The following is a 25,782-nucleotide window of genomic DNA, read 5'->3' on the forward strand; positions in this document are numbered from 1 at the left end:
CCGCAAATGCATTTACTTAGTGCTTATTAATATTTTAAGACGGAGAAAGTGGAAACTAGTAGTATCACATGAATTATTTGAAGAGTGAAATAGCCTTTCTTGCGTTCTTTTCAGTGCTTTTCTCGTTATGGTAACAGAAATAAAATGACTAAAAATACTGTTTCATTTTCACAACTTGGATAGGTTTTCACAAAGCAGAACTTGATAAAACTAGTTTCTTTATCCTCATTTGAGAGACTTTGTTTTTCCCAAGTGCTACCTTGTATTGAGACAGCAAAAGAACTTGTACTTTAATGAAATTGAAAAGATGTTACGTGAACACACTATCGTTTTCATTAGGGAGCTACCAATAACTCTTCTGTTAAAGTAAACAGATGTGCTCACTGGCTTAAGAATTAGTTTTAGTAATGAGCAATAATATTAATAATTATATATCAGTAGCCATATTAGTAATTGGATCGCATTAAGATCATGGGGTAGTGAGAGCATATGCAGTAGAATGAAGTTGCACAGCAGAACAAGGAGCATGATTGATGTTTTCAGTTCCTCAGTTCTGAGAATGTATACACATTTTGTGTAAGATGTATATTTTATACCACTGCCAGAAACACTGTTTGTCTCCTAGCTGGCAGCTCATTTAGAAGGCAAGTAATAAATAAACTAGAATAAATACTGAGAAAGCTATGAAACTTCAAACTAATTTGTTGCTTTACTCCAGTAAATCAGGAGGAAACTCTTCATCCAGTTTGGGTGACATCGTTCCTAGTTCCAGAAAATCGACGCCTCCATCATCTGGTGAGTAGGTCATGAACCCTTCAGTTTACAGACTCATGCACCTAATCTGTTAAAATTTATATATATTTAGTCCTATTTTCTTATTCCCTGTACTTCATAGGGATAAGGTTGGGTTGTTGCGTTGCCCTGTAAGACTGGTTTGGGTAGGTTTGAAGTAATGGAGTCAATGCCAGCAAGTTCAGGCAATGATAGGGCTGTTAATGCACAAAATTCCCTCTTTGCTTTTACCATGGTGTTTTTTAACAAAGACATGATAAAATAATGAGGCTGCGTTTCAGTAGGATAGTTAGAGGTTTGGTCTGGTCTTAGCACTGCTGCTGAACAAGAAATATCTTCTGGTACAGGAGAAGAAACAGCAGTAAGAATAACAATTCCCAAGAGGTTTCTGTTGTAGCATCAAGAATGGCATTATTTTACAACAGAAAAGTTTAGTTTCACAGTTCTGATAATGAGGGTGTGCTTCACATAATTCTAGCGTATTTTTTGCCTTTTCTGACAAATTTTTCACAAATACTGTTTTGTATTTAGAGCATCAACAGACATTTAACTTAGGTTGGATTCAAGAGGTATGAAGCAAATACATGGAGACTTGGTGGAGGAAAGTGGCATTAGCTCCTTGAAAAAACCATAGCAGAAGATTACCAAAAAAAAAAAAAAAAAAAAAAAAATCTACTAAATTCAGATGCTGCATTGCTGAATGTTTTGTCTTCTCCTGAGAGAGAAAATGTACATTTTGAATACCTAAAACCAGACAATATTAGTGAATGTTACTAGTGCCTTGTCTAGGGAGGCAAAGACATGTATTTTCCAATCATATTAGTTTATACGGAGCCTGGCCTACAGAGCCAGGCATCTTAAAATGAACCTGAAGATTTTAAAGTATTTACATAGACATTAAGAGAGAGACAGAGGAATTCAATCAAGCTATGGTAGTAGCTTCATTTGATTAAATTAATTGAAAAATATATCTGTCTTTCTTGTGAAACCATGAATTTGTTTGTAACAACCAACTTCATTACAACTGCAGTTTGTTTATCAAAATTCCACTTAAGTTCCCTACCTCTGTTGCTTTTTTTTTTCAAATATATTTTTAGTTTACTAATATGTGTTCATCACAAGTCTGTAGAACCTACCTTCATCTTTTATTTTACGATGGCTTTAAACAGTCATATTTACTGTTAAGGCCCACCTTTTCAACAGCTGCATCTTTGCAGTAAAATTGTCCATGGACTATGTTGTAATTTTATAGTTAGAGCATCTGAAATGCTATAATATTCTTTTGTATCCTAAAAACACTTGGAGATCAGTACATACGAAATTTCCAAAATGTTGCACAGAACATTCATGTTGTAAGAGAACTGATAGCATACTTAGGTTACCAACTGACTGATTGCTAGCCATCCTGTAATTTTCATTGCATTGAATCATTTCTTCAGACAGTAGTTTTCAGAAACATGGTTTTCTGGAGAAAGAAGGAAATCTGGTAAATCTTATTCAGTTACCTTGAAGATTTGGAGAATATTTATGAATAGTGCGCATTAGCTTATTCTGTGATCTTAAAGGTTTGGGTCTGCAGTAGTTATTTTGTTTATCTTAAGACATCCCAAGAAGGGTGAAAGAGTCATAGTTTGTGACTACACAAGAATTCAAATTACTCTGAAGTACAGTTCAATTATTATACCCAGGCCTCCTCTTTTTGAAAGTAAAAAAATGAAAATGACAAATACATAAATTATTTAATGAAATTAAGAGATTTTAACTGAGTAAGTTAACTTTATTTTTTGACTTTGAGTCAGGGATTTTTTTTCCTACATAAACTAGTGCAACAAAACCAAAACCCAAACAAGATGAAGAACCAGTGAAAAACAAATGAAAAGGAGGCTCATAGCCATTTAAGTAATCAATACTATCAATATATATATAATCATTATTATCAATATATATATAATCAATCCATACAATCTTCATGGACCACCAAACAGAATGAGGATAATGGTGAAAATGTCCTTTAAAAAATCCCAGTGAACTAAAGATAATTAACAGTAAAAGAACTATCACGGAAGATGTTACATAGTGTGAAGACTGAGAATGAAAAAAGGAGATATTGATATCTAGCTGACCAAATGCTGCATTTCTTTTATACAGGACAAACGTAACAACCCTGGTTTTTCTTTACTGATTATTTTAGTTGAATGTAGAACTGAAGGAGTTTTAATATGCTTTACTAGGAGTGATTTATAGCATCTCTGCTGGCCTGTATTCAAGAAAAGATAATATCTTCTTTTTATACTTACGAAGAGGATGAAGGAACAGTGTGGCTAGAAGAAAATGTTATGTGATTTCTGTGGCTGTTTTTAGGAGCAGGAGTATATAAACATGGTGTGGATCTACTCACAGTCTTTCCTGGCAAGGGCAGGCTCAAAGACACAGTTTTGTAACTCAGGGATTGTCAGGCTTCGTGGCGTTAGATCTGTGGATAATTCAAATGAGAAAATACACTTTACTCAAATAGAAGAGATCACTGTCCCAAGTGTCTCTTAAATCAGTAGCTGCACGTGGGCTTGACAGAAATATTTATTTGTTGCATAGTTTAATAGCACATGCTGCTGTATTAGTTGATGTCCTACGCATCAAGCAGCTGAAAGCAGGTCACTAAGGTGGTTCCATAATAGTTTGAAATGATTAATTATGGGTTTGGATAAAGTCAATGCAAATGATACTGCTTATAGATGTATTTAGATTTAGATTCAGTTCAACATAATGGCTCAACAAGATAAACATGCATTACCAGAGTGTGTCAAGAGGTGGGTAAGATCTTTACACACAAGGGTCATGTTGTACAGCATGTTTGTGGATCGCTTTTATGTATGTACTTGCTTTCTGAAGACAAACTTAAGATCAGCATTTAGCATTGTAAACAAGAAGGGTTTTTTTGTTTGGTTTGTTTTGGTTTCGGACGTAGCTGGCAGGTATCTGTTGGACTCAAGCATTCAGGATAACATGGCTTTGTGTTTTGAAAATGTATTTATTTCTGAGTCCATTATGATTTTTGCTTAAACTGTTTTTACTTCTTCAGTAAAGAGGGTAAATATTTTATATTTACGGCATAAACGTTGTGTGCTGTGTGTTGTTTTGGTGCAGAGGTTGAACAGCAGTGGTTTATTGTATTCACTTCCATTTTGCTCTGCCTACATCCTCACTCTTTACAACAGGATCCAGGTCTCTGAGACAAGCTGGGATCAATTTCCTCTCTTCTGCTACCCATTCTTTTTAGTTTTCACTATTAGTAGGTCTGGTTTTATTATTTCTAATAAATGGATCTTATGGCTACTGTTAAAATGGTTAAAAATGCCAATTGTAGTCCACCCCAAGATAAATGTAGATATTATTATACCAGTATCAGGCTGGTTTTCTCTTCAAAAGTGATTTTTCTTCTGTTTCTTAATTTCCTATAGACATGCTAGTGACATTTCAAATTTCAGTTAACGATACCCATTTTGAATTAAGTGTTCACTGCTATAAAGTACTTCAAATGTTGTTGGCCAAGTTCTGTGTTTACATTGGTGAAAGTCTTATCTATTTCAGTGAACTAGTTTGGGTTTACACTGGTGTAACAAGAATGAACTTGGCCATTGCTTTGTTTCATAAGAGTAATTCTGTGTATGTCTAATGTAGCTGTGTAAAAGGGGATCGGAGGAAATGTTATAGTAGCTGTTACAGATTGCCTTCTGTCTTCTAATCCTAATGTACTGCACCTTTAAATTTTTCCCTTTGTTTTATTGTGTTTTGTACTCATGGTTGATTTTTTATTTTTTATTTATTTATTACTCTGGACAGTTTTATTTTTCTTTACCTGTTATTTCCTTTTTAACCTATCTTTACTTTCCCTGTCATCTGATAATTCTGAATTGTTTGTCTGTATATAGCTATAGACATAGATGCCACTGGCTTAGATGCAGAAGAAAATGATATTCCAGCAAACCATCGCTCCCCCAAACCCAGTGCAAACAGTGTAACATCACCCCACTCCAAAGAGAAAAGAATGCCCTTCTTTAAGAAGGTAACACCAACTTCCAAGCTCCCATCTGTCCACCTGCTCACCTGCACTGCGTCACATTTCTAGTCCTGTTAACTGTCTGCGTCCTTTGACAAGCCAATAACATGCATGCTTTGTTGTTCTTTGTTTCTTTTCCATGCTGCTGTAGCTAAGCAGAAGCAGAAATCGGTAAGTTTATATCAACATTACCTGTGTTTATCCTGCCACTGGCATCATTAGCATTATTACCCCAGATTAACAGTGCAGCTACTCTAGAATTAAGGAAGAAATGTATCCATCTGTTAGTGGATTCAGTACAAGAAAACAAACAGTCTCCAATTCAGTGCATCCATGAAACTCTGCTACAGTACTTATCCTTTTTGATGGAATAATAGGACACACTTAGAAGGCCTTCTAAAAGTTTGAGAAATTTAGTTCTAACAAATCCATATAATGCACCTCTCTAGTGCATGCTTATTCTTTCTCTTTCTCAAGTTTTTTTTTTTTTTTTCCTTATAACTCAGTCTATTAAAATAATTATTGGAATGTAATCAGATATTCAGATTGTACTTAGAAAACAAACAGTCAAAACCGTTGTATCTTTAATTTAGTCAGTATTTAAACTTCTAATTCACTGGGTGCAAAATCTGCAGGTGCACAAGACCAGCGGAAAACTGCAGTCTTGTTTTGACAGTGTACTTTGAGTTTTTCCTCTTGTCATGTATAAATTATCAGCCAAATGTTCTTGCCATCCATCAGTCAGACTTTTTTAGTATCTCAGCTATTGGAAATGGTACTGGTGGTTCCCAGGAGATCCAATGTCTCTCCATAGATAACCCAGATAACTACAGAATTATGCAACTGTCATCCTGTTAGAGCAGACTGCAATACATTTCTAAGATCTTTGCTGGAATAAGTTACCAAGACATTAAGTAGCAGCCAAACTATGCAGTGAAATACCACATTTCTACTTTTTTGTATTTAAATCTTTAATCTTCATAGCTCTTATTTGTTCGGTTTTAAGCACTCAAATCTATGGGTAACAGGCTGTTATAGTGCTTATAAACCATGCCAAGTGATGCTGTTGCCCGTGCTGTGGATGCTCTCATGTTTAGTAAATAAAACTTTTTTTCTTTCTCTCTTTTCTTATTGAACTCTTTTAAATAATATTGGATCCTTCTCATTTCCAAAGTCACCAGTATTTGCTTCAGTAGGGTCTGTTAAGTACCATGTCATCCACAGCCCACTATGGAAATCAACAGCAATTTCTTGCTTCTGAGTAATTTCTTACTTAATCATATTTATAACCAAAGATAAATGCTGAGGAAGAATAATACCTGTTGACTTGTACTGGATGCTATCTGCATAAGCATCTTTTGAAGACGCAGCTTCTAGATGAACCCTTGGACCTGGATGGTGGCTAGTCCCATCTCTCTCTTCATTCTGTGGTGTCTCTTTTCTTCCATACCAGAATCATTACTGGCTATAGTGGGTTTTGTAATAATGACATTTACAGGAAATGCTGGATGGGCACCCCAAACTAATCTACATAGTCAAACCACTGAGCAAAACTATGCTAGTTTTTATTCCAAGTTCAGATTTGAACTTGAATCTCCAAGTGGAAGCGGTGTTGCTCAGTGCCAGTCCCTTAGAAAATATTAGATTCTCTAATGCTAAATTAAAGAACTTTAATGCTTCCATTTGATAACTTTTACTCAGTTTTCTGCTGACAGCTTTATTACTTCAAGCTGTAAAGATTAGAGAGAAAAAAATGCCTGTGTCAACAGAACAGATTTTAAAAATACCCCATATTCCATCAAATAAGGTAATTTCTGTGCTTTCGCTAATTTTCAAATAGCTGGTTAACTTCTAGCATGGATACCTTTGGTTGAGTCAGCCACATTAAGACAAAGATCTGTTGCATCAGGACACTCATGCTATAAGCACTTACACATCAGTAATGAATTTTTCTTAGGATCTGTCTCTAACACACTTATCAGTTTATTAGTAATATTAGCAAGAATAGTGGAGGGCTGCATTTTGATATCGGCACAGCATAATTGCAGGGGTTTGCTTTGAAATGTGTTGAGTCAGATTCTCCACTGTGTAAAGTAAATTAATTTCACATGCTTATGATGCCTTGGGCACTGGTATTCATTCTTATGTTACTAATTATCTGGTGAAGCTACAGGTAACAAAAAAAAAGATAAATTATGTTGAAAAACATTCACAAATATATTCCATGTTTTAGACTGCTTTAGACTGCTGCTTGTGTAGCATTTTGTGCTGTCACTCTATTAATGTCTGTCTTTGTGTTTTTGTGTTTTGGAATGTATATACTTATTTTATTATTATTGTGAAACACCTTGGGATACGTTGACTACTGAAGCAACAAACAGTGACTGTATTCTGTGATCTTGACTGATGTATTTGTACTACGTAGGCATCTGAAAAACAGATCTGGCATACCTTTTTCTATATCACCCACATATTCCTGGGTTTGGATTTCAATCATTTTTTTCCCCAAGACAAAAATAAACCAAACCCTCCTTTGCAAACAAAAACTCTTTCTGATAAGACTCATTCTTCGTGCTATATATTGAATAGCCATCTATTAAAGAAAAAAATCCAGTTTAATTTTTTTGTATTTTATTTTGATAACAATATAAAAATGTTTGCAATCTTTCAAAGCAGGCAATCTTTTAGCTTTGTATTTTAAAATACTTTTATAAATTGTGCATGATACATCAGTAAGTAGTTTGGTGATTATCATACTACAGAACCCATTCTTGGGTGGTGACAGGAACTTCCCAAAGTGGAAGGATTGCTATCCCAAGCTCTGTTTATGAAAATTTTTTAGAAATACTAACTGGATCAGTCATTATTTTGATTTCATTTGCAAGTGAATTGCGGATGCAAATGTGGAAGTCAGACTATGAGTGCTCCCATGGGAATTTGCAGTGGTGTCACAATGTTTTGTCAAGCAGTGGGCAGATCTGAACCTAAAGAGATGCATTAGGCTTTTCCCATCCCTTTTTGTTGTAGTTTTCTCTTTCATAATTTGCCTACATAAAATTTTGGTGGGAAACAGACGTCACAGCTCTAGAGTCAATCATTTCGAATCATTAACTGTTGGAAATAACCTTTTCAGTTTACCAGTTAGGAACTATGGAGTGGGACAGGTGAATGTCTCCAGAATAATGGGTTTATAGCTGTTCAGAGCAAATATGAAAACAGTAGGAAAATCAAAAGTCAAAGAAAAGCTTTTTCAAAAGAAATCCATGAACCTATTATGTTCTTATCTTGTACTACCACTTCTTAGGAAAAGTTAATAAATCCATGATTCCTGTGTTGGTGACATCACTGGAAATTCAGAGTTCCTAATATTGTAAGTAATGTGTAACACTTTCTCTAGGTGCTGTGATGCTGAAAGCTTTTTCTGTTTTGCAGACAGAGCACATTCCTCCCTATGATGTAGTGCCTTCTATGCGACCAGTAGTTTTAGTGGGGCCTTCTCTGAAGGGATATGAAGTAAGTGATTGTTGTGAATGATTTTATTTTGCCAAAAATATTATGCTTTGTTTGTATTTGAATATTCAAAGGTAGTTAAGCTGAATAACATAATTTATATCATAGACAAAAATCTAGACAGCTGTTACTTCTACTAGACAGCTGCTTATTTGTAATTTATTTCATACAGAATTCAGATTTAAGAATAAATTACATTCCAATCCCATTGCTCAAATATAAGGTTTACTGTCAACTTTATTACATATTATTATTAGCATCAAGTATTATGAATTTCCTATATGATTATTAATTTGTTGTTTGTTTGCTTCTAGGTAACAGATATGATGCAAAAAGCATTATTTGATTTTTTAAAACATAGATTCGAAGGGCGGTAAGTACTTTGCAATGCAAATCTACTTGATTCAGATCCTGTTTAGGTACTTCCAGGCTTTTAAGAAATAATGACATTCTTTTTGTAGCAAATTAGGAACGGCAGCTAATTCCTTGATCAGTGGACTATAGTGTGATTGGAAGTTTCCTCAGCAGAGCACGCTGAGGCTGTGTTGGAGTGGGAAGTGTTCAGGGGCATATATTTTTTGGGAGTGGAATAAAGGATGTCTTGTTCTTGTTGACTGTGACATTGACACTCCAAATTGCTAAATATGTATCTACAGATTTAATAAATGTGTACTCTTAAAAAGTTACTTTAAGTATTTTTCAAGTGATACCTCATCAGTGCTTCCTGAGTTCTGTACAAGCTGAGGAGGGCCACCATTCCTCCTCAGCTCTAGTTCCTTACAGTGGCATATAACTTGGAAAGAGTGATACAAGTTTCATACCATCTAATGTATATGGTTGTCAAACTCTTGATCCCTTGGTTTGACAGTAGTGCAGGACTCTATAATGGGAAGTTTCGAAAGGACTGCTGAGGAGGGGGACAGTCCCCCCCACCTTGCTGAAAATTGGGTCACCCTTGGTAGCAGACAAGCTGCACTTTGCTGGGTTTTGATCTGAGTGCTGTTACAGCCTGTCCCCCACAGCTCACTAGGCAAGGTCCAATCTGATTTGTATGTGAGCCTCCAGGCACTACTGTAGTACAAATGTCAAACTAAAAGCGTGTTCTGTAATTCAGACATCATGGACCCATGGACCAGAGACATCAGGTGCACTCTCCACATGTGATTATATTGCTACTGGATCAAGACCCAAATTAATATGTGCTAGTGAGTTGACATTTTAGCGGGGGAGAAATTGAGAAAATGGAAAGGACTTGTTGTAGTATCTGTAACTTCCATAAATGTTCTGTTTAGTTTGAAAGGGGGCAGAACAGTAACACTATTCTATCTGTCCTGGTGCTGTCAAACTTTAAAGAGGGAGCTTGAGGCTTTCTGTCAATAGCTTCACCTCTTTAAAGTACCAGACATTGTGGTTTAAACTGTTGGATTTTCTCAGTCAGAATGATGATGTTGATACCTAATCCCTCTTTATATTAGTCAGGGTTATCAAATCTTAGATATGTAGCTTCAGAATTGGGAGTTAACAAAAGTGTGAGTGTTGCAAGAAGAAAAAAGTTATTGAGTCTTCATATCTTAAAGTATTTTAGAGCATATCTGATTTTCAGTTGTAGATCCGATTGTGGCAGGGTGAATCCACAAATACTGTCCATGCAATTGATGTCTATGGTACCAGACTGAAGCATCCCAAACTTCAGTAGCAATCTGAATTGGTACTCAAGGTCCTCAACAGAATTGTACAAGAGATTCTTAGATTCATGCTGCTGCTTTCACTGCCACTCTGCTGTCAACTCATGCCCGCTCTCATTGCAATTGTTTCACTCTATGAACGTATATACCCTTTGTTTTGAGAGCAGACTTGTTCTTCCTGGTGTTACGTATCTCAAAAGACGTATCTCAAAAATGACCTTAAAAAGACGTTAAAAGATCTTAAAATGGAAAATAGTATTTTTAGACTGATAAATCTAGCTTTATTCAATATTCCATGATTGCATTTGAAAAAGGGAAAAATTATTTTCTATTGCATGTAGGAAGGAAGACTGGCAGGAGAGAAAAACAAACACCAAAACAAAACCCAAAAATCTGTGAAAGTTTGTAATGTTCATCAACTAGCAAATAAAGATAACTAATGAGTACACCAAATTACATATTGGATTTCATTTTAAGACTAGTGGCATTATCTGTGAGGAGCTGTGCCAGAAATCACAATCTTTTGTTGTGTTTTTAGCTTAAGTTAAATCATGTCTAAATTTCCAAAATTATGTTGCTAATCAGTATTGTGCAGATAATTCTGTTTTTCCGAGTTAACTTCTGGCTTTGTTACATTTTGTAGAGTTTTAGATAAATATATACACATGTTGAGCTCGCTGGGAAATGACCTATTTGGTTACGTTTCAGATGAACAGCATCTGACTGTGCTTGCTGGAGAGAAGCCCTCCCTGTCCTTAGCAAATCCATTTCCTCCTTTTAAATTACAAGTAAAATCATACAAGGAAGAACAAGGGAATATCATCAGTCTGATTTAACTCAGCACTGGAAAAATGTGACCCCTTAACCTCATTAGACCAGAGAGTTTGAAAGGGAATTTATCCAAAGGGTGCATTTTGACCCTGTAAAGCAAAACAAATCGAGTTAGCTATTTTCCTAGGAGGAAGAGTATGCAGAAGGTTATGTAGCAGGTCAGTGCAAACAACTGGAAGTAACCACTTCTTTCTTGGCTCATATTTTCTCATAAACACAAATCTGAGCCTGCCAGATACGCAGCCCAGAGTTTTCATTTGGATGCTTCTCTGTGTTGCAGTCCCCATTTTTAGGTGGCCAGCATATTGCTGGATCTTTCTGGAAAATTATAGGTAACTCTTGCGCTCTGTTAAAAAATATTAAAAAACACGCTAGTAAACTGAACAATAAAAATAAGAGTTATATGGATGTACTAGTTTCCCTGCTAAACCTTACCTTTACCTGTTAACTCTGCATATCCCTATATGCCTTATACGTATGGTTAAAGTAAGCCAGACTGTCATTCAACACCTTTCAACAGATTAATCAAAATTAGGGAATGGAGAAACCAGCCTATTCGTATTGGGATATGGGCACAGGGATATGACACAGGGAATACTGGTGCAAAGTCTAGCCACATCAGGCCTGGACCCCCCAGGGAAGTCCCATCTTCTGTAGCACGTCTGACCTGCTCTTGCTCCCCCCCTCCCCAGACACTGTAGCTTTTGCAGTCAGTGGGCATACTGCATTTCAGCACCATGCAGTAAGGGGGATGTGTTATCAGCAGTTCTTGTAACAGTATTATTTAGCTAAAGTTTCTTCTCTGCTCACATTGTACAAAGCATATTGTGCTGCTGAGAAGAACTTGTTTTCCTGTAGTCTTAGCCATCTTTTAGTGTTAAATGAGTCTCTTTTTCTCCCCACATCCCTGCAAGATAAATAACAGTCTGTTCTATTTTACTGTATTTTATTTTTGCAGTATATCAATTACACGAGTCACAGCAGACATCTCGCTTGCCAAACGCTCAGTATTAAACAACCCCAGTAAGCATGCGATAATAGAGCGATCCAACACAAGATCAAGCTTGGGTAAGTACCTGTAACGATGCTATCTACAAATTTGCTCTCTATTCATATCTGTAAGCTAAAAATAGCTTTCTCTCTGGTGTGAGAAAATCAGAATTCAGAAGCCCTGGCACTAGAAATTATTTTAAAATCACTACCAGGTAAACTTCGTATAGTGCTGATTTTGGTTTATCTTGCTTATGTTCAGTTTTCATGTTTTGCTCTTTTCCTCAGTGGGGAGAAGTAACCTTCCATAAGGTAAATAAAATCTCAAGAGATACTATTCTGGTTAAATAGAAATGACAGTTTCAGAATACCTGAAATTATATGGATATTATTGATATTACGCATTATCTTTGATAAGATTAGTAGTAATGATAGCTACTAATATTAGACCTGAAAAAAAATATTGAAGTACACATCTTCTGAATTTTGTATGAGTTTAAACTACGAGAAATAGTTAGTCTCATAGAAGAATTATTACAAAAAATGAAGGATGGAAAAGGGGAGGCGTTTTTAAAAAACGGTATAGCTAGGATTGTAGCGTACATATCTGTCATCTTACAGGGGTCTCATTGTACTGAAGCTTGTCCAGTTGCATAATTAATTAAATGTTTATTAACCAGAAAGAAAAACAAGCTTAGCTGGGAAGTTTTAACTAAATGTCACCATCTACGGTACCGAGGGCTACACTGGATCTTGTCATCCCAAAATGCCCTCAGAGTAAACAGGAAAAGGTGGTCACTCATGTGGACTGACCTCAGCCTTTCTTCTAGCACAAGGTGTACTATATCCGAGATTCTGCTGCTGCTGCTGGCTCATTCCTTGTGTAGATGCACCAGGAGGTAACTGAAATGAATCTTGCCAGGAGTCTATGTACTCGTGTTAGGGCACTCAGCTGAGATATGGAACACCCAAGTTCCAGTCCCTCCTCAGATACAAAAAGGAGAAACTTGAACTTGATTGTCCAAGGTTGCAGGTGAATGTTCCAGTCAGGTTTCTGTCTTTAAAAGGCTGCAGATTTCTCTTAGCAGGCTTTGAGAGAGCTTGGCTTCCCCCGAACACAGGATTGTATCTTGAAACCTTGGAAATTTTGTGGAACAGGAAAGGAGTCTCATTCATCCTACTAAATGGGTTCTTTATCAATTTTATAACAAAATTTCTGAGTACACCTGTACTTTGACTGAATACTTAACATTTGCCTAGTATAGCTGTCCTTCTTAGAATGTGCTTCTCTGCCTTAAAGAGTTTGACTTCCCTTTCTTGAAAATTTGCTTTTTAAAACCCTTGCTTTCAGCTGTGTGGAGGCTGTGAACCTTTACTTGCAAGTAGTCTGATAGTTTCCAAGTATGTCTTATTTTAAGTGTTTTCAAATATCAAAATACAATGTACTGTAACAACATAATGAATATCTTTACACACAAGAATATTCCTCTATGTGAATTTCAGTCTTGTCATCAAAGCCTGTTTAATAATCTAATGAAAAGATAAAGTGTCACTTATTTTGAATAGAACTGAAAATTGGTAATAAGGGTGGAGGTCACCCAGTCGTGCAACAAACAGAACCATGGTGATTAATTTCCCAACCTGAACATCAAAGCATGTGCAATTTTGTGCAATACTGCACAAATATATGCAGCAGTAAAAAAAAATATCATCTATTCCTCATGCAAAATTATTTTCATATGTGTAAATCAGCTATCACAAAGATTTATACAGGAAAAAAAATCTATAAAAAATAAATGCAGCCCAATCATGTACACCTTTATCTCATGGAGAGTCTTAACCTTAAGAACATCAACATCTTTTCTTTAGGTCAAGGTAATTTTTTTGATAGAGGTATTTAAAATGGAAGTTCTGACAGAACCTCGGTTGGAGACACCCAAAAGATCACAGTGATTATCTATATATGTAAATATGTGGATAGATAAATATGTCTCTCTAGTTTTTGTAACAGGCCTATTATTATTACCTAAGATTTCCTGCTACATACCAGGTTTTCAGTTGCTTACAAATGTTCTAAAAATTAACTGATTTATAAAATAATTTTGAATTATCTTGGGAAATATTAGAGCAACTAGGTCATTTTAACAATGAAGTTAGGGTAAAAATTAATTTTACCTATGTTAAAATATTATCAAAGCCTTTTCTTTCAGAACCTGTAATAATCCCATGCTTCTAATAATGTAGCAGGGTTTTCAAGTTTGGAGGTGAATTGAACAATATTTCAGTTACCTGTTTCCGGGCATTTGTTAGGAAAATCTCTGAGAAAACTTGACCAAATTATTAGAAGCTGCCATTAACACATGACAAGCTTTGCATCTAAATTGCTTAAAGACTCGGCTCTGCCTAGACAAGGTCCAGCAATGATGCTGAGCAGAACCTGCCCCCAGCAGATTGGATCAGGTCAGCCAAGCAGAACTAAAGCAGGAAGGTGCTCATCTCTCAGCTTTCAATCCCTACTTTGCTGTGCAGCATGGAGTGTGGAGTAAAAAGTTGTTTACTTTAAAGATGTTCAACTGGAGGAGCAGGTGGCTGGGCTAAGGGAGAAAGGCAAGTAGTGAAAATCCATATGGAAAAGTTTGGAGTTACAGGGTGGGAGCTGGAGTAGTTGAATCCACTGGTGAAGTACCTCCAGGGTCTGTGCTCCAGACATGGGGTAAACCATGGGAGGACAAAAACCAGCCAGGAAGGAAGTCAGGGAGGAAAACCGAGATATGATAAAACAACCTGGAGTCAGAAAAGGCAGCTGCTTTTGTAAGGTGATGGGAAAACCCTTGTGCAAGGCAAAAGAAAGAAAGTATAAGGAGTGTTACAGCCTGCAGTATCTCAAGGTAGAAGTAGAGTCAGAATCAGAAAATATCATTGTAGCCTCCTGGTAGGTGGCCTCTTCTAGCAGTGGTTCACAAGGAAGATGACAACATACCACTGCTGTGAGTACTTAGTTGGCTTAAGTAGCAGAGGTGAGTGGCAATATCACACCATATTGTGGAATTTCTATTTTTCCGTTTGTGTGATGAATTTGCTATAAGTCAACAAAAAATGCTATTCAAAGAGTATTATTAGATTTACAAACTCAAGTTGTGCAAAATAAAGTTTAGGAAGTAATAGTAAGAAGGTTAACTGTGCAACTTTTTAGTATATTTAGGTTACGTATGCTGTGATTCAGTCTTCGGTTATGTGTTTGCAGACTACATGTCCACCAGTTCTCTGCCTTAGTTTTTTTTTTAAATGTACAAACTATTGTGGGGAATTGGAATTGCTCAGTGAATTGCTGTTTTGCTTGCTATGAAACTTGTACAATATATGAGGCAAGAAACTTCAGGAAGGCAAATCAAGTTCTCTAAAAGCACAATAGGGCACTTTCAAGTTAATTTGGGGGGGAGCAGGACAGAAAGAGTGATTTGACCAAAACCTTTTGTGGCACTAAATCAATTGATTTTAACAGGAGAGATTTATTGAATCCGAGATTGAATTCCTGATCATAAAGAGGAAACTCCTTCATCACCCATCTTCTTCCCTCCAAAGCACTCATACCCCAGTAATTAAAACACACATTTGGGATGTAGGGCACGCAGAGTCAAGCTTCTGCTGTATCTGGTTTAGAACAGGGATCTGAATTTCAGTCTTAAGCATACTAAGCACTTGTCTATCTCTGTTGGTTCAGCAGATGTTGATTCTCTGTTGAAAAAAAATGATAGCCCCAGTGGGAGAGGGGGGTCTGCTGCCTACAACCCAATAGCTTGTAAGCTACAACACTGCAGCATGATGTGCCATGGGCCTCTCCTGAATCCCAGCAGTCTGCACACCCCACCCAGCGCCAACAAGTAGCCCCCTCGACACCCCTGAGGGCTCGGTGCCAGAGGTGGCACCCTGTAAAGCTCACCAAGGTAGTGCAGAGCATGCTGCACCTGCAGCGTGGTGACTGCCCTTGCCTGGAGCCAGAGCCGGTGCCAGCGGAGAGTGGAGGCACAGAGGGAAGGGGCATCCCCTTGCTCCCTTTCCTGCCAGGCCCCTCCACGCTGCCTCCCACACTGCCAGTGGCAGTCCTGACTCGCTCAGACAGACGCGAGGTGCAGTGCTGAGGGGTGCAAAGGGAGACTCTATTTTTGCTGGATTAACTGAAGAGCCCAATGCAATAATGGCTTTTGCTGCTTCTGATAAAGAATTCCTGTACAGTATTGGACTAGTTATTTACAGGCTTTATAAAGATGGCTGTTTTTTTTCACAGTGTTTTCTGCACGCCTCAATCATGATTTATAGAAGTACTAAGTATTGTGGCTGAAACTGAGATTCAGGCTTTGAACCTCTCAAACAATAATGTATGTCATCAAAATCAGCATGTTGCATGGTAATGCACTGATATGGAAACTGCAGATGGAAACCAGGCAGTACTTTATGGACTACTGGAACTACTGTTGGGTACCTTGTGAAATACCAGCCTTATGGCTCCTCATTCCCCAGAAGTCCTCTTATTCTGGGCTCTCCTCTTTGCAGACATTTAACTGGGGATCTATTCTTTTCATTCCCAGCCCAGTTCAAAGAATTTTTCCCTTCTCTCAGATCAATACTGATATGATGTACTGACAGTACAGAGCAGCATCAGGAATGTCCTGAGTCTTAGTACTGACTTCTAAAAGAAGCTTCAAGGTTACATTTTGGAAGAAAGAATCCCCAGAAATCAGGGTTTCCTGTAGGATGGCTTCCGTTTTTCTAGTTTGAATGTAATTTTTACTATGGTAATTACTCTGAAGAATCAAACACTACATTTCTGAAATTGACACCCCCCCCTAATTAGTGATAACTTGTGATTATTCTTTGTGATCGATTTTCTGTCTTGAAAATACAAGTAATTCCAGCTTCTCACCTAACTGGGATGTTTCGAAGTGAAAAATCATTTTATTGCATCAGTAAAATACCACCACAGTAAGTGCCATAAAATAGTTTAGTTCACAAATAATTTATTCATTCTGTTTTCAGAGAAAGATTAGAACAATGTGCTCTAAATGAAACGTGAAACACATATTTGGCAATGAAGAGAAAGTAAATGATTAAATAGCTGCTTATCAGTTGACAGTGTATGGAGTTGAGTACTGATTGAGACAGCAGCCTTACAGAAACAACTTTATTATATGTTCGAGCATGCTGTGCAGACCACAAAAGGTTTGATTTAAGAGAGCTATCTTGGAATTTCCTACTTTATTAGTACTAGCTTTGCAGCCAAATAATATTCTCTTCTAATACAAGTTTCAGTCATAGATAAATCATAGAGTTGGGACTCGGGTTATGTTAGTTCTTTTCTAGTATCTGCTGCAGTTCTGCTAAGGGGTCTGGGAAGTGAATTCTTTCTATACCTACATTTTCCCTTGTAGAAAATAAGAATAATAGGGCCTTTTCTCCAAACCACTGCAAAAATAAGAATTTTGGCAAACACTGATTTTTTTTTGTCCAGACTATCTACAATGACTTAGTTTTGGTCCAGGTATTTTAAAATGGTACTTGTTGCAATAAAATTTGATCTTGTTAATTAAAAATAGGGTTTGTTTTGGTTTGTTTTGTTTTGCTCTGAATGGGTCTCCTGACTGCACCACTGTGGGGACACGAGGGAGATGATATGCTCTCTGTCTCTCTCCTCCTTGAACAGTCAGTGGTGCGTGGACTGAGACCCATGTGTTTACTTCTACATCCAGGAGCATTTAAAAATGGCTTTTTATTACGGCAATATGACTCTGCAGAACTGCTTTATGTTAATCCAAATCCCTCCCCCCCACTTCCAAGTTTAATGGGAAGCTATTCCTTTACTCACTCACCTTTGTGTAGTGGTAGCTCATGCAGCTAGGCAGTCAAACTACTGATTTACCCCTCAGTTATGCTCACGTTCCTGAGCAGCAGTTGTAACTGCAGCAGAAAAGGCTATTTCTTATACTTTTGAAAATATATTGTTGGTTTTTATGTAAGTATCATTTTAGTAAGTGTTCTATCAATGAGTTAATGTAGTGCAAAGGTAATGTGCTTGATGTATTAATACCAAATACTTTTTTCTGGGAAATAAATGAACCTCTTTTTGAGAACTCTTACCTTATCACCCCATATAGGTTTGCAGTATTGTGCATGTTGTTAATAATTGTGCATAGCACAGTAAATAGTGGAGTGAGCACCATTATTTGGAACTGATATAATAGATAATCCAGAATTAATTTCAAGGAGGCATAGACAAACAATGTGATCATCAGGAGTAGGAATTGCCATGAGGACTGGATTTACAGGATTATAGGGAGGTCTCAATGGGTTTAATGCTACACACACCTGTCGACTGAAGGTTTGCTTCTGTAAAGGAATCAGTTAAAAATAGACTTGGGATTTGACTAATTGGAAAGCAATGCTGAATAGTCTAGTGTAAAATTAAGGAATGCAAGGATTTTATAAAAATAGTGTCTGAGTCATAAAGATTTAGGAGGACGGTACAGTTTTATTCCTCTCCTATATGAAAGCTTGTTTTGTATTTGGAGAAATGTTTACTTGTCAATACTGTTATGTGCTTAATATGTGAAATGCTAGAACTAAATTTAAGGAAAGGGCAATTGATTAATTTCTTTAAAAGCCTAGAAGAAATCTGTAATTTTGAAAAGATTTTTCTCTCCAAGAAGATACAGTACATGGTTAAATCTCATTCACCTGAAAATCAGTCCTTGTTGGCTTAGTTAAATTTCTGTATGTACGTATGCCATTTGCAGAAACTGCTGAACCAGCTTTGTGCTTTTGCTGCATTTCTTCGTCAAAAGGACCCAAACCTTTTTCTTCTTGTTTCTGTGTATGTTACGCTTGTTATAACCTTACCTCATGCTATATGCTTTGTACAAGAACCTGATCGTCTTGGCTTTTTCCATTCTTTGCTTCATTAATGCTCTCCCTATCCAGATGTTTTGGGTATGTATACAAGCTTGCAAATTACTTTTCCTGCTGTTTTGTGTTCAGTGCTTTATTGTACCTCACAGAACCACCGTGTGTTTCTCATAACTGGCTCACTGATAGACAAAAGCCAATCCTGTGCTGTGTTGCTAAGTATTTCTTCTAGAAGATCTTGCTGGTTTCCCTTATTTGTTTTCAAGTCATTCTAAAAATAAAGTTGAGATTGACAAGTAAACACTAAAGATTAGGTTTTCCACTGTAAATTTCTAAGGCATGTGCACCTAATCTACATATTCTAACACAGACGTGTGAATGCTGATGTAAAATACGTCGTCATGTATATGGTAAATCAATTGCAGTCAACTGTCTGGGAATCTGTTTATTTGCTTTCTATGTGCATATGCAATAACCTGTCAGACATTACATGCACCCAATTTACATGTGCAATTGAGTGCCTACCTTTGGAAAGTTGTCTCTAGGAAATGTACGGAGCTCCCATTCACATCATTAGGTTGATATCCCAGAGTTTTGTCTTCTGAAAATGAAGCATAAATGCTTGAACAAATAGCAGTGGATTATCAGTGCAAATTTCAATCTTGTATTTTTGATTTCTTGATATCTGTGTGAAAAGCCAGTTGAATGCTTGAAACTATGGTAACAATTTATTATATATATATATACACACATTATATATGTATGATAATGTTATTATGTATTCGCCATGTTGGTAATTTAATGACAGTTGTTTTATATGATAAGTTTCAAGTAAATGCTTCCCCAACTATAATTTAAAAATAAACTTAAAAGAGTGCTAGCTAAGCCTTATAAGAATCCTTCCCTACTTACAGAGGCCGTGAAAGAATGTAAAATTGGGATTTAATCAAGAGTGTGTTTCCATTCCATTTCAAAGTCTCAAGTTGAAAGAGAAGAAAAAAGGTGTTCAATGAGTTATGGAAAATTCTGATTGTCCCTTTATAATTTTATCTTCAAGATATCTGGGACAAACGCCCAGAACTCTCACTTGCAGGCATTAAATCCTCAGATATGGTAAAGTAATCTCCTAAACCTGAAGCCATTTTGAACCAGAATGCTGTAATATAGCAGCCAAGAGCTTTTGGGTTATGAGGATGTGGCTACGTTTCTTTTTGCACACAGATGGGGAAAGAGTAGCATGAAGATCCTGACCCTGTTACCATTTATCAGCCTCACTTGTCTTAAAATGCTCTTTTATCCTGCTGGGCCAGCCTTGGTTTTGTTAACATCTAAGGTCAGAACCTCTCTAATGAATTCTCCAGGTGGTTCTGCGTTAGAAGTTTGATACTAACTTTCCAGTATTCTAACTTACAAATAATTTTTTTATATAGTATTGGCAAAGTATTTTAATGACATTTCCCGAGTGTTTCCAAAGGATATACGGAGGGAGGAAGAATTCTTAATTTCTCTAAATTAGAGATAGCTCTGAGCAACATGTCACTCTAGTTTCTCATGGTACTGCGCTGAAATGTTTGTGATTAATAACTATATTGAAACAAAACATGTGCTAGAGACAAAGCAATATAGCAATGTGTTAGAAAATTTTTAAGTTTACAGATACCTGTACAATAACTAAGATACCTGGATAGGTGAATGATATTTTTTTAGCAAGTTAGCTGTTTGCTTAAGAATACAGTTTGCTTCCCTTAAAACTATTCACACCTGTAGTTTGAATTGATCTAGTTTGGTTTTTTTCTCCTAGACTCATGGAACTGATAAGAAGTTAGTGTCTGTGTGTCCTCATTTTATCCAGGACTAAGGGTTTGGGTTCTGTAACCAGAATGCAAAGAAGTCTGGGTTCATTTCTGTTCTCTGCTAACAGAGGCGTGAACTCATAATTTCCATCGCCATGACAGGGCTATGATCACCTTTATGATGGTTGTCAGTCGGTCCTGCTGAGCTTACGCACTTTGCATAATAATTAAACTTTCTCTGGAGAAAGAACTGGAATCCACGTGTTTTGCCTCCCACTCTAAGCATCAGGCTACAGAGTCAGTATCCCTCCCACTCAGTAAATACGCAAGTGTTTTGCGAGTGGCACACCATCAGCAGGAGGGGTTGAATAGCCAGCAATGGAGTGGTTCCACATCCTATCTGTGAGAAAGGCTGAGTGTTTTTTTTATGTCTGTTCTGAATAAAACAGCAGACCTAGGGAACACTTACTTAGTGTCTATGTATGGATCAGAGCTGTAAAAGCCTATAGTGTTGCACTGAGTAATGAGGCATGGTGCAGAAATATCCAAGTTAGCGCCAGCCTGACGTGATGATATCCATTCTGAACTATGCAGAGACGCTTGCTTGGTCCCCTGGGCAAAATAAATGTTAGACTGTTTCTTTGCCCAGTCTTACTATCCCAATTACTTGGTAACAGAGTGTAGGGGAGCTTAATGACGAGAGTAACGCTACGCTGCTGCATGGCACCTTCTGGAGCATCTGCAGTTCTACCTGGCGCAGTCATCTCAGTGCAGCTCTCCCTTGCTTGTGCAGTGTTCATCCGCTCGTGTTTCTGCTGCAATCCGCTGATTTCAAGCTTTTCCATTCATAGACCATTAAAATCTACTTCCAGTTTAAACCCAGCATAAGAAGCATCATTCCAGGAATTCTATTGTTTTGCTAGCCCAGAGAAATAGAGGAGGAAATAGACATTTTCATGTCCTATTTGGTATTTATAAATGACACTATCTGTTTTGTATTTTCACATAATTACAGTATTGCATTTCAGGAGATGTTAGTCCATTATAAATAGATCTTGGTTATGTTGAGGTTTCCAAACATCACATTGTATCTGTAAATACCACTTGGACGTGTGTGTGCATTCAAGCCATCTGAATTCTGTCTAAACTGAGCCTCAGCAGGCAGGAAGAGGAAAACCCTGTTTTCCTGCAGCACCTCACCCCACAGCTCCCCTTCAGTGGAGCCCAGACGGGAGCGCCAGGCAGAGCAGCAGACATTCTCTTCTCCTTTCTGCCTTATCCCTCGCAGGAGCCCCATCTGTTAGGCATGAGTAACACATGCAGCCACTTTCCCTGCAAAATATTGTCATCCTCCCACTCCCACCCTCCCCTTTTTATGTAACAAGCTAGTGCCTAAGGGATTTGGTTGAGACCAGAGAAATATATTTTCAAAACTACCTTTATGTTAGAAATTTGATTAAAACCTGTAATCCAGGTATCATCTGGCCCACTGCCTGAGGATTAAACTAGAGCATTTATTCCCTCTTACTTGATTATGTTGCCCTCCAAGACTTTTTCCTTCTTAGCTGGGTGTGTTGGAGGGAAGTCACAGAGGCTTCTGCTCCCCAGCATTGCCCCTGGTGTGGGGTGGGACACGTAATCGGGACTGGAGATGATGGGGCAATGCAGTTTTGCTGTGTCTTTGCCTTTACTTTAGGTGAGATTATTGTAATGTATTGTTAAACATTTTCGCTTGAAATTCACTTTTCCAACCAGTGTGAAGAATATTTGTCTGCCCCCATAATGGGATAAGCCATGCTCTCATTGCACTGAATTTCTGTTCATTTCCGGGTACAGTAGAGATATTTGGAATTAATATATGGGAGTAAGTTTAAAGTGCAATATTTAAAGTTGGCCAGAAGATGTGTACTTCTTGTTTCTTAGAGTTGAGCCCCTATTGTATGGAATAAATAGCTGAGTGCTCCTGTCATTTCAAATACATTCCCTTTCTGATTACCAAGGAGGCCATATCAAATAGATTGTAAGGGTCACTTTAAAATCTGATAGCTTATTTCTGGTTTTGAATGTTGTAGCTGGGCTGCCAACATTTCATGATGGTTGTCACAGTAGATCTAAATATGTTTATGGCAAATATAATTTATTGGAGTTAACTGTTACAGCCTCACTGTTATGCCTCTTCAGTACATTGGAAGGGACATTAGTATAAATAGATTATATTCATGAAGGTGGGAAGATTGCTAAGCTATTACTGTGCTGCTTTGAAGATACCACACTGTCATTGTTCTCAGCTCCCTATTTTAACTACCAGTGACATTTGTGTTACTATCCTCACATGACATTTAGGGTTCTTTGCTTACTTTGGTCAAAAGTCTGAGAGAAAATTTGTGTTGAGTCTTGTTGGGAAAGAATCTTTACAGGTATAGAATTTGTTTTTTAGAGATGTTGCTAAATAAAGATGAAAACCAAAGCTGCAGCAGTAGATAAAGCCTTTGTCATCTAATAAGAGAAGCTACTGTTATTTAAGTAATTGCAACAATCTTATGTGTAGTAAAAATTTAGAATACAAGGAAGATTTGAAGCAAAATGCAGGCTTTTCCAGAAGCTGAAAAAGTACTCTTAAGGGACAGGAGGTCAGGGCCTCTTTGGCAATCTCTGTGGTGTTTTTTTTCATCAATTCTTGACTGGAGAGATAGAGGCGGAACACATTAGTTCATCAACCATGCAGTGTAGTTCCTTGAACTTTTCTCCCATACCCAAGTTAAGAAAAATAAATATTGAAATACTTTGTAATCAATGGAAAAGATATCTCTCCATCTTTGGACTCAGGTGGAAACTACTGGTTCATAGGACCATAGTTACCTGCAGTTATTGCCCTGGGTATGTTTCACAATAGAAGATACCCTGAGGCATGCTCTGCCCTGGCAAAGGGTTGTTTCAAAAGGTGTAGCAGGAAATGTAGTTCACAGAGATGTATTCTATACTGGCAGAAGAGTGCTTCCAGCAGTGTAGCAAATACTGCTTCCCCAGACAAAATTATGATACACTGGCAAAAAGACAGATTTTGCAGGTTATAAATTGTCTTGAATGAGGGTTTTTAGCAGTCTGGAATGGTCTTGAAATGATACATTAACTGATATACTGACTGAAGTGTTGAGCCTGGTTTGAAATTGCAGGAAAGCAATCCAAACTCATCATCAGAACAGTATGACAAATTATCTCTGATATGTTTATTCTAGTTGTCATTTGGACTTAAATTAGGGATAGACTATTGACTATCTTCTTCTAAATCACTGAGGTATTCAGTCATTCCAACAATATCTCTGTGCAACGAAGTTGCAGAAAATGTAATCACGAATGTGCCAACAACAATCAGAAGTTCTGTCTTCAAAAATATGGTCCTAATTCAGACAGCAGCTGGGCCACAGTGCTTTTATCAACAAGCAGGAAAGCACACACCGATGCTTTCCATACCAGCACGCCGTGCACATCTTGCAATGTTCTCTGCTGTAAAAGACTGACTGGCATGTACTCAGCCAAAATTGGGGATAACTACAAACAGATGGAGGTTATCTCTTAATAGATCCAAAACAATGTCAACCTCCTCCAATAGAGAGCATCATATATAGATTTTCTGATGGCCATTTAAGATTTTACTTCATTTATAAAATTATTTTAGTATCCACCTATTAATTTGGAACCAAAAGATTTTGAGCTAAATGGAGATTAGCTGGGATGCTTTGGTCTCTCTTGGAAATTTTGCAACCTTATCATGGTATCTAATTGATTCAGTTGCTGTTCTAAGATAACAAAAATTAATCTCTTCACACCTCTTGAAAGAGACTGTTTGCTATAGAAAACTCTCTCTAGCCAGATCAGATAGGCTGTGTTTTCAAGCAGACGTAATGCTTCTGTCAGCAGAGATGAAATGCTGATAGTGTAATTTCAAGAAACTCTCTAATAAATAAGTTTTTGGTACCTCTTGTTGATGTTTAAGATTCTGTTGGTTATCTTCTAATATTTACTTTGAAGGGGCTAGATAATCTAATCTAGTTTTGGTTCATAGAGTGTGCACAACCTTTAAAGGGAAACCTATATGAATGACACTCTTATCTGGCTCTATAACCTTCTTTATAGACTTGCACAAATCATCCAACTTCTGTAATTTCTCTTTGAAGTCAGCCTATAGCAAGATTTGAACAGGAAAATGTGATTCCGTTTAAGGATGATTTTGTTGTTATAAGATTTAGTTTTGTTTCATTTGGGAATGAGGACAGTTTCTACATCACTTGTGAAAGCGGATGCAGTCCATCTGTCTTGGAGAGGTTTGCCCTGGAATCTACTGCCAATCAGGCGGGGTGCTGAGGAGCTGTGAGCATGAGTTACCAGAAGATAAGATGATATTTTCTGGGAAAAATCACCTTTCCAGACCTCCTGGGGTTGTGAGAAGGATACCATAGCATTATTTGGAGTATTGAACTATTATTTTTTAAAAAGTATTTTACACATAGTAATCAAATTTTTAATATGGTACCATACTGAGGCCAGTATATGAACGAAACACTGTTTTCCAGAGCTTTGATAAGTTGAAATAAATGGAAAAATAGGAGTTTCTGCTAATATAGATACCTCAGTACATCTCAATGCCTACCTAGGGCACTCCAGTTTGGGCAAATTGAGTACTACATAAGATTAAAGTTTGAGCTGAAATTATTTACATGTAGGAAATTAATGGCATAGTAATATTACCATGTGATGCAGCAAGTATTCTTACCGTTTTTGTTCCTTACATACGTGGACTGGGGTCTTGTAAGAAGGTATCTCTCCAAGCTGGGATTGCAGGAAGCAGTGGAGGTGAGAGAGGCAAGCAGCGCTGCCTGCAAGGGCAACAAACCGGCGGCAAAATGCACTCGTTAACATTGCATTCGTTTCCCTAGCATGCCAGGAACGTGCACGGCTAAAAACTCCTGCCAGCCTGAGGAGGAGCAACACACCACTTACCACATTTTTACATTTCTTAAAACTGATTGCCTTTTAATATTTTCGTAACTCTAATTTTCTACTTATCTGCAGCTGAAGTTCAAAGTGAAATTGAACGGATTTTTGAATTAGCAAGGACACTGCAATTGGTAGTGCTTGATGCTGATACCATTAACCACCCAGCTCAACTAAGCAAAACCTCTCTGGCTCCCATTATAGTATACGTAAAGATTTCTTCTCCTAAGGTAAA

The 25,782-nt window shown here is 37.3% G+C and overlaps 1 protein-coding gene across 8 annotated transcripts in view; it reads left to right on the forward strand.

Moving 5' to 3' along the window:
- The window catches only part of CACNB2 (calcium voltage-gated channel auxiliary subunit beta 2), a 257,850-nt gene that overhangs the window by 223,185 nt on the left and 8,883 nt on the right, over positions 1 to 25,782 (forward strand). For 6 of the 8 annotated variants that reach the window (XM_074865562.1, XM_074865582.1, XM_074865609.1 and 3 more), the window contains 6 exons: positions 719 to 795; positions 4,722 to 4,855; positions 8,282 to 8,362; positions 8,674 to 8,732; positions 11,834 to 11,943; positions 25,626 to 25,777. In XM_074865562.1, the coding sequence (XP_074721663.1) occupies positions 719 to 795; positions 4,722 to 4,855; positions 8,282 to 8,362; positions 8,674 to 8,732; positions 11,834 to 11,943; positions 25,626 to 25,777 (613 nt within the window). Of the gene's footprint in view, positions 1 to 718; positions 796 to 4,721; positions 4,856 to 5,000; positions 5,021 to 8,281; positions 8,363 to 8,673; positions 8,733 to 11,833; positions 11,944 to 25,625; positions 25,778 to 25,782 lie in introns of all 8 variants that reach the window. The other 2 variants (XM_074865592.1, XM_074865628.1) reach the window with 1 other exon arrangement.

This window comes from Strix uralensis, chromosome 1 (assembly GCF_047716275.1).
Source record: "Strix uralensis isolate ZFMK-TIS-50842 chromosome 1, bStrUra1, whole genome shotgun sequence".
NCBI classification, from domain to species: Eukaryota; Metazoa; Chordata; class Aves; order Strigiformes; family Strigidae; genus Strix; species Strix uralensis.